The sequence below is a fragment of the Temnothorax curvispinosus genome, unplaced genomic scaffold (assembly GCF_003070985.1).
Source record: "Temnothorax curvispinosus isolate PA1 unplaced genomic scaffold, ASM307098v1 QBEX01013556.1, whole genome shotgun sequence".
NCBI classification, from domain to species: domain Eukaryota; kingdom Metazoa; phylum Arthropoda; class Insecta; order Hymenoptera; family Formicidae; genus Temnothorax; species Temnothorax curvispinosus.
Genome location: NW_020223336.1, coordinates 373,977 through 384,152, shown reverse-complemented (window position 1 = coordinate 384,152; position 10,176 = coordinate 373,977). Strand labels below are relative to the sequence as shown.

The window sequence follows — 10,176 nt, the reverse complement described above, 5'->3', positions numbered from 1 at the left end:
CGTGTGTGTGTGTGCGTGTGGTGTACAGTGTGCACGCCGCGCGGTTTCACGACGCGCGACCGTAGACCGTAGAACGAATCGTCCGTTTTGAATAAGCACAATATAAACTTCGACACGGTGTACTATTTCCTAGGAAACGCGAGGACCAGTCTATCCGCGTTACGCTTCTTCAACGACGATAATTACCGCACTCGGAACAAAGGCTCGTCCCTCGCACGTCACTAACACGACACGTTTCTCGCGCTAAGTAGATGCGACCGTGAATTAGTCAGACTCACGTCCGACTCAGAAAATCGATGCCTTTTGTGCGCAATCTGTCCATTATAGCGTTGCTTCTCACCTCTCGAGAGTGTAAAATTTAATCTGTTAAAAATGTAGTAATTAAATTATTATTATTAAAATAACATACATATATTAAAGTTACTAAATTATTAGAATTTTCCTCCGTATTGTGTCTAGTAATAAAAAAAAAAAACAAGTTCTTTTCCAAGAAGGATATTCATGTAAATTTTCAAACGACTATAGACGTATTTCCTACAAGACTATTCTAAATAATTCTAAATCTGTGCAGGTCTCGAAAATACTTGCGCCGACGAACCTTACCTGGATACGTTCGGGTTAACAAGCTGTATTAGCTCCGGGATTCGCAGGTGTTCTCCTCTGTTACGAATCGAATGTAACGCGATCGTGCGGAAGAGCCGTTTCGCCGTTTTAACGATCGACTGAAATTATAGCGAGCGCGGAAGCGGAACGTTTGCGATCATCGATCTACGAAATCGGACAAAGTTGCGCACGTGTACACTGTGCTCGGTTCAAGTATCGCACAACGTGCAATTATTTTTTCGGTTGTTATATAAAAACGCGAGACGGCGCGTCAGACACGAAATTATATTGTTTAAAATAATCGTTCATCTATTAATTAAAACTTTTTATCCTACAATGATCTGAAAGTAGTTCGTTTCTCGTATACCTATAGACGTTCCAGATTACAAGGCAAGATAATCGCGAAAAAGTACTATGAATAAATAATTTTTGCAACTCACTCAGGTCGTCAGCAGCAACTATTTTAGATCGAGCGAATTCTGTCCGAGCCATTATTCAATCCCCTTAACAGTCAATGAAATAATTGGCGCTAAATAATTGCTTAAAACAGATGCTGTGACAGTTGCCCTGGGACCCTCTCTCTGTACCGATCGGCCAGTTCAGTGGAACGGTTCAAAGAAGATTGAGGATAATTGATGACGACCACGTCTGATTTTAATCGGTGTCCCCGCACAATTTACTTCTTCTTTTTTTTAGAAAATTGACGTCAATCGCGGGCGTTTTCGTCAGAGGATACCATCTATACCGATGCGTCGCCGGCGCTGGAAATCGCTTCGTAAGTCTCTCCCATATTTTTACCTTCTCATAAACGAGAAGCGTAGATGTTTTTACAGACGCAATAAAGCGCTATTTCGAGACGACACATCCCTCAGGTGAGTCCCGCAGAAATCGGTTATTCCAGAAGTTCTCCCTTGAGTTGATTCTCGTTGCGCCCTATAGTTTGCCCTGCTCGTCGTTTTGCGAAACAAACCCGTATTTCGAAATACATATTTTTTTTTTTTAGAATTTCGAAAATTCTATTTACTTGCAAATGCGTCGCATAATTTTCAGGGATCGACATAGAACGTCGACCCGCCTTTCTTGGCAGGCTGCAGCTACGAGCTACGTTTTCCATGTACCTTCCCAAAGCTTCCACTATCGCGCGGAGAGAACTTCTATCGATTACAATATAACATATTACTTTAAGTTTCTCTTATGTAATATTCGTGCCAACGTTGCAATTTTTCCTAAAGCTAATAATATCCGCGGCGGCAAACTATAATCGAGTTTTTGAAATGCATCGAATATGTGTTATACGGCGCTTTCCCTCATTCTCCAATATTTTATCCTACGAGGAAAAATAACGTTATTTTGAATGTTATTATTAATGTTTTGACATAATATAATTTATTCAGGAAAATTTGCTTCTCTTTATTTAAAACCAAGTATTTTTATATGTCTTCAAATATAGCTTCAAATAACGGCATTGACAAATATTTGGTAAATCTGACGTAGCGAGATATTCAAATTTATCATACAAAAAAACGCGTCGTGAAAGAAACGCAAAAGAAAACATAAAAAAGTTAATAACCTTTCTCACACACATATAAACGTGTTATACTAAAGCCGAGAATATTTGATACTTGCTCCAATTTATAACGTGAAAGTTCTTTCTCGGAAAAATTTTTCTCAGAAAGTAATTTTCTTTTTTCGCGACACGTGTCTTCGATGTGATGGGTTCTCGGAATCCGACGAATATATGTAAAGGACACCCCGGGAATATTAATCGCGCGCTTATTACGTGGGAACTCATTCTTCGCGCACCCACGCCGCGGCGTGTACGCACTCACTCTCTTGTCGTAGGTCGCACTCGAGACGGTCTTTCCACATCCCGGGCGGATATCCTTCGAAATCTTCATGGTCGGTCGGAATCGATAGCACCGTCAAGGCAAGGTCGGCAAGGAGAGAGCGGCTTCCTCGTCGTCGCTGTCGTCACGAGCGAAAGACGTTCGCGACGAGCAAGTCCGGCGAACGTAATGCTCGTCGACACCACGCGAGGAACTTGAATCTCGCTTCGACAGATCTGTCTTTTCCTCTCTCTTCTTCCTCTCCGACGGGTCTTGTACCGCCTACGCATCTCCGCTTGTCGTAGGTCGGATTCGGCTTGATTTCGCGCTCGCACGCGAGCGACCTCGGCGAATCAATAGGATGACGATGTTGCGGCAGAATCCGTCGATTTTTGACGCTCCACGAAGTTTCACGCGGAAGCAGCGTGAAGCCAGACAGACCGAAAAAGAGAAAGAAAGAGAGAGAAAGATTTGTCCTACTTTTATGTCTATTTCCTCCGAGACTCCTGCTATGGATACCGCTGGACGTTCTGAGAGGATCGACATGGAAAGTTGACACGTGAAATGTACGTATAGATCGGTCAATTTCTTATTCATATTTTCAATTACAGTAATACCTCTCACGTCAATATCCGGTCAAGAAGTTGTTGCAACTTCTAAAAATATCTAGCCGCAAAGAAGGAAAAATTGATGAAAACGAAATATTCATATTTCTAATTATAACACCTTTCTCATCAATATCGTGCCGATAGAGGCAAGAAGTTTTGAAAATGTTTAGCCAAGAGAAAGGGAAAATTGATGAGAATCTCGCTGCAGAATGGAAGAACAGCGAGGAATTTCAATAGGATTTCTCAGACCAAGTTCGTTGGCTGCCTGTTCGGTTCAATTACACTCCGAGTAAAATCCAGGAAAAGAAGGCACTGCATATGTTCAAGAGCGCGTGCTCAACGTCCATACAACAGTTCCGCCTTTCATCATTGATTATGCAATTGAGAAACCGCAGTGGTTATCCGTTTCTTTTTCATCGCGTTATCCAATAATGAGCTTGTCTGACAAACCGCTTTTGTTCGCCATGGAACTCAACTTTTATTCTCGTATAGAGACCGCGACAGAGCTACCAAGCTTCTAGCCCGAACGGGAACGTAACGTTTTTGACCGACGAGAGAAATTTCTCGCGACCGTGTGTCAAAGACAGTTAGTGACAAATAACAGTAATTATATAAGAAGGAACCGGTAGTGAAGTAACAGTAAAAAGTGAAAGAGAATTGGGAACCCGATTTTTTTTCTTCGCGCTTCTATTTTGACGTCACAACGAAATGGCACACACAAACGCAGGAAGTAGTTATGCCAATCGTAAAACTGTGATGCAAAACGATAGTGTAAACCGTCGTTGCAGTCAATATTTACACGATAAGATATTAATTATTGTACCAGCGAGACCACGGTGTCTTCGCGTGATTTCTAATTTCGCTGACGCGGAAATTTCGCAGATGTATATTTCTTTCTTCGAGCAGCGCGTCGCAAATTTTCATCGTTTAATATTGACAATCCTCTTCGCTGCAAAGTCGCTCGCAGCATCGTGTATCGCGTGCACTTTCTTGCACTAGGTGACCCGTTGTTATGTCAGCAATGACGCACACACATAAAATACGATCTTATCTCCTCCGGTATTAGCGGCTGATATTGAACTTAAGATTACGGTCGCTATTTTCGTTTCGGCGCGTGCAATTTACGTCGTCTTACGCAAATGAGGACTCGCGCACGCACGCATGCATTTACCATACTAGGAATAGTATTACCCATTCCTTATTACGGTCATCTCAAAGTCATTTCAAAATAGACCTTTCTGCAACCGAATTTTTATGAAAGGATAAATTATACACGCAAGAAAAAAAGAAAATAAATGTCAAATCAAAACTTATATACTCGTATATACGCAACAATCTATATAATTTATTTATGAGAATTTCAACTTTTTATTTCAACTTTTTTTTGGTTAAGCTATATAAAATAACTTCATTCAAGCTAGTTTTCTTCGTTTAACGCAATATAATCTCATTTCGAGATTTTCACGTTAAGATTAAAGGTATTTTCAAATCAAGAATATTTTTTTTTTCCCGTGCATGGCGTTACAGCATAATTACACACGCTCGAATTATCGTCGAGTAACGTACTGCTCTAAAGCAAAGAGTCCTTTGTGGGAAAGAACGGTCAAAAGTTAGGTACCCTGTATACGTGTCCCGTTTTAAATACGAGAGATATAAAAAGATGCAGGCCGAGATGAACGAACATGTAAATGTGACTTTTGTGCGCGATTTCGTATATATATGTCGAGACGAGTCGTGCGAGTGAGATCCCGTGTAAAATACGTAGTTAATTTAACGGTGTATTTTGTAATTTAACTCGGTGTGCGTACCCTCGATTTCACCGTTCGTGACGAACGTCATCGGACATCTCGTATCGACGTGGACGTATCGTCTGCGTAAATGCGTTCGGAGTACGTCACGATGAAAACTACCGAAGTACGCGGAGCACAGATAGTACACGCCGAAAGCCCATTGACGGGAAAGCAGATAGAAATCGCGGAAACGCCGCATGACGTCCGCATAAAATTTCCAGGATAATTAAATCGTCGAATTGAAGAAAGAACTGAGTCAGTTTTTTGAGATAGTATATGAGTAATGTATAATTGAAGTGACTAATACGAATTTGTATATGTGCATTGATAAGAATTCTTAATAAGAAACTGCGCTAATAAGCAAGCGCGGGTTTTTACAAATTTTTTAGAAGCGAAGACATATCATTTCTTAATGATAATTCTGTTATTAGAAGATAAATGTAAATGTACCTATAAGAAAACAAATATATCTTCTTATACATTGCAAACAACTAGAAATATCGATGACAGCTGCTTTCACAAAATTATGCAGAATGAAGGCAATATCTCTTAGTTGTAATATTTGCATATACTCACAAGCAATTCCGTATCTCTTCGAAACTTTCTTATTTTTTAATCATTCGCGGTTTCTCGCGATAAAAGCAGAAATGTATATACGGGGCATGGGCTTCAGGTTGCGGGCAACTGTAAGGAACTTACCGCAGGTTAATTAATGCGTAACTGTACTTGTCAGAAACGATCGAGTTCTCTTAATCTCTAATCCGCTTTAATAAGCACGCCCGTCATGAGTAAACGACTTATTATTATGTAATAATCGCGACCGTGAACGCGCTCGCTTTCTATTCGCCGCACGTTTTTATGAGGGTAATTTCGACTGAATATATCGCACGCCGAGGTCGCGAGCCATTATATTTTTAATTTAACAGGCTCGCACTCTCCAACCTTTAGCTGCACTCGCGCACCGGCGCATGTCAGACTCTGTATTTTGATATATATTTCTCACATTCTCTCCTCATTTCTGCCTTCCTATATTTTCATATTAACACGTACATTTACTTTGATTTATGTACAATTACTTATTTTTACACTCGATTTTTTTCTCCAGAAACTATATTGAGCTATCAAGGACATCATCTCCTATCTGTAATACGATTATTACAGATAGAAACTGGAGTTCTCTGAGTAACTTACTTAAGTAACTTACCAAGAATATCGTCTCGATAAGAAATCATAATTATTAAGAAACTTCGAATTTTTCTTAATCAAAAGATTCTTTTATAATCGCTCGGAACGTAAAGCAGAAATAGAAACAAAAAAATATACGGTTGATAAAATTATACTTTTATTTTTAAAATGCCGATATATTAAAGTATATAAACATAAAAACGTGAAATGGTTGTCATACCGATGGTTACAGGAATCAGAATGAGAGGAAAGGGAAGTTTGATTTATAATTGTTCTTTGTATTGAAAGCAGATTTATCGTCATTATCACACATATCAACCTGGATTTATTTTCTATTTGCATTTTTTAAAGCTAAATCTTTCGATTTTAATTTATGTTCCAATTTGCAGAAAAAAAAACCCATTTAATAGTAAATGACATGATATAATCATATAACGTCTGCTTTATTGCCGAAAAGACTGCCTCCTTCCCTTCCTCTCTCTCTTCAGCTTTTGAATCCGCGCGTTAGATCACACCTTTAATCATACGATTTTAGAACTGTCCCATTTGCAAAATAACAAACGAAATTCACTCGCGCACATCGCGGGGCTATTTCCGCCGTGGGGAAACGTGCGACCGCCGTAAAGTTCGCGGCAGTAATTTCGTGAATCATCGCTTCGGACGACAGAGCCGAGGAGACACCGACGTCGTGCCGTGCCGACGGCATTATCGCATTACAAACACTCGGCAGGCCGATTACGATTTTCGCCGCACGTTGCCACCGCGTGGCCCGACGCCCGTGCCCGCGATTCGTTCGCGCGGCGAGTCGAGCACATCGCCACGGCACACGAACACCCCGTTCGTTGAATAAATAACCAGCCTCGAGTAGCGCGATCATGATGTTCAATTAGTGCGGCTTGTCGCGAAAAAAGCCTGAACGTGGCGAAACGGGCTTTTTTAAAGAGCGAACTGCTCGGGACGTGCCGGGAACGAAGCGCGAATAAACGAGCGGGGCGGTTCACCAAAATTTCCGTTCCTCGCTTCTGTCGCGTATCGAGATTAACGGCGGATCGACAAGACGCAAATAGCAATTTTCATTAAACGATACAATATTAGATTAATTGACGCGGCATTGACCTCAGAGCCCCCGTTTTTTTCACCGTGGAAGACTTAATTTCCTGTTTGCGGTAGTTAACGCATCCTTAAATTTCCAAGGTCCGTACCAAGAGCACGCATACGTTTAATATTCGCATAAGCGAATATTATCGCTCTTGACATGTCGGAATTATCCTTCGAACAGTACCTATATCAAAAAATAATTATATCGAAAGAGAAATAAAAATTTTGAATTTTCCTTGTAGCTAAAGATTTCGCTTCTTTCAAAGTGTAACATTATAATTTTACGCTCGTTTGGATTTTCGTAGTCCGAGAGAAGCACGTGCAGCACGAGTCTTCATATATAAACGCGATTTGGATTTTTTGCCTCGACGTAGGATCGTATTACGTTGCGTGAGGATATTTCACGTATTGCAACGGAAGTACTGATTCTTGAAGAGAAATAGAGAAAAATGCTATCACTCGTATAGCTGCAGCTCGATATGCGTGGCCCCCACTTCCTTTCTGTACGGTCCTGCTTGACGTCATCGAATGACGTCAATCCCGGACCCCACCAGACTCCTCGGCCACCTCTTTTGAAGCGCGCTTTATCGCGCCGACGTAAGAAGCATCGCCGCCGTCGCTGCCGCCGTCACCTCAGCCCTCGAAAATTCCTACGACACCCAATACGGTCGAACGAGTGATAAAGCGAGAGCGGGAGAGAGAGAGAGAGCGCAAACGAGAGAGAGAGAGAGAGAATGAGAGTGCCTCTCCTCGCGAAATCGCGAAAACGCTTTCGTACGCGCCCGCACGCGTCTCACTCCGCCGAGATTCGACGATTTTTTTGTGGCCGTTTTATCTAAATTTATCATAGCTTCGAAATTAAATCGGCTGACGCGGTCGGTTACACGCTAGATAAAAGCGATCGCGCGAATCGGCGAGACACAATTATGCATTGTCAATTCAGAAGAGATACAGGACGCGCCGGTTAATCTCTCGCGCGTCAATACTCTTCACGCTTTCATCTGTCTGAGATACTGAAATGTATATAAAAAAAGAACGTAATGTGTTGGTGATAAAAATAATATGCGGTGCTGGGGAGGCTGAGTAAAGCACCGCGTGCTTTAATTGATGAGGTACATCAAGCGCGCACCGTTGTCGCGCTAAGTAATTAACATCTCGCTCTAATGGCGAAATCCGCGGTCGAAGCCACCAACCTCTCTAGGCGAGTCGACGTTGCGATCTCGCATGGAAGAGGACGTAAAAATATAACGCATTCAAAATTTACCCGAAAAAAAATTCACATTTTTTTCTTTGACGATACAGGTAGACGCGCGCTCAACGCTCATCGATTATTTCTGAGATTGCTCGCTGAAATTGCGAGACCGTGGATTAATCAGAGCTTCGTTAATAATGCAAAATCCATCGCGAGACACGAATGTTCGTACTCGACACGTCGCTACAACGACACTCGCCGGGTATGATTTTAATTCGCCGGCCGCGTCAAGCTTAATCGCGTTACGTCGCGATGATTCTGGGCGGTGATTATGCAAATCCGCGGCGAATCGTTGTTTTAATCGGCCCAGCGACTTGTCACTAACGTGCCGTTAATCAACCACTCACGTTCGTAATTGTAATGAATTGTCAATAATATTATAACGTTGCATCGCGAGCAACATTGTTACCTGTTGATTTCGAATATATACGGCAACGAAACTTTCTTATCGTTATTGTCGATTAAAATATTTCGAGTTAGACTTTTAATCTTTTTTTTTTTTTTTTTTTTTTTAATCAATTCTCAATTTTACATCGAATTGAATATTATCGAACACAGTGACGGTTTTTAATCTTCAACAATCGCGTTTTGCTGATTTTCAGGAAAGAAAGGTCACCTCGCTGCCCACGAAGTCCATCTTTTTCATCCGATTTCATCTTAGGTAAACGTAATTATATGTCTGACGCACGAAAACCTCGGACCACGCGAAAAGTGCGTGCTTATCGTAGAAATATTTGCGAGGGAAAAAAAGGGTCCGCGAAGTTCTTTTTTTATCGCTTTTTACGCTTCTCGGAATTGCTACCACACGCGCGCCTTCTCTTGACGAATTATTACACATTAGTTAACTGATAAAGGGTATATATTCGAGGCTTTTTTATTTCTTCACGCTGTATCGATCTGTTAAGCACGCACGTGATACTAATCGTTATGTCAGCGAAAGAGGAAAGCCGCGCCACGTGATACGCGCAGCAACAAGGAATATTTGTTAAAAGGAGTTAATAATAGACGCGCGCGCGTACTTTTCGAAATGTTAGAAACAAATCGTGCTCAATTTATACAACGGTCGGTGCGAGCGTGCGATACGTTTTTTAATCTCGAATCTGTACGTATCCGTCGTGGCGTAATGAATTTAACCTCATACATTTTTCACGAAATTAAAGGTAATTGCTGCCACTGTTACGTAATTTAAAAAAATCACGCAACAATGCACACAAGCGTGTAGACTTATTAATCGATATTTTTTTCGATAACGCTTTAATATATACTATATCGCTTGTAATAATCACTGGGTAACGCGACTTAAATTATGCAATTTTTTTCATTTTTATTTCTGGACTGTAGACTGTATTGCATATTTATGTAGGAAGGCACGTCAAATGCAAAACCGAGAGAAACGACGTTGATGTTAAATAGTTATTCTCCATTTTTTGTGAAAAACAGATTAATTCTTCTGATTATCCGGAATACATATTTAGATATAGTCGAATATAATTAATAGTCTAGAAACTAGAATATAAATAACTGTTTACGCAAGTGCAAGATATGGGTAGCAGGGCCGTAGCCCGGAATTAATCTTATAGGAAACGAGATTTTCCGTTGCTAATATATATAATAAGGAAAACTATATATAAAATCATGCATTTACTTTTAAATTCCTCGCACAATTTCCAAGAATCGCCGATCGCTGTACAATTTCATAACTGCGCGTTTCAAATATCTTCCTAAGCAGGCGAATGGAATTCAAATACTTACAAGATTGACTACAATACTGGATCGAGAATATAAAGTTTCGTTATCTCTGGCTTCGGCATTTC

General features: G+C 40.8%; 1 protein-coding gene across 2 annotated transcripts in view; it reads left to right on the top strand.

The window, feature by feature from the left end:
• LOC112463688 (39S ribosomal protein L41, mitochondrial) overlaps positions 1-9,226 on the top strand; it is a 22,842-nt gene extending 13,616 nt beyond the window's left edge. The window contains exon 4 of one of the 2 annotated variants that reach the window (XM_025030201.1): positions 8,965-9,226. In XM_025030201.1, coding sequence (XP_024885969.1) covers positions 8,965-9,211 — 247 coding nt within the window. In that variant the 3' untranslated portion in view covers positions 9,212-9,226. Of the gene's footprint in view, positions 1-571; positions 651-8,964 lie in introns of those variants that run through there. The other variant, XM_025030202.1, reaches the window with a different exon arrangement.
• The last annotated feature ends 950 nt before the right edge of the window (positions 9,227-10,176 follow it).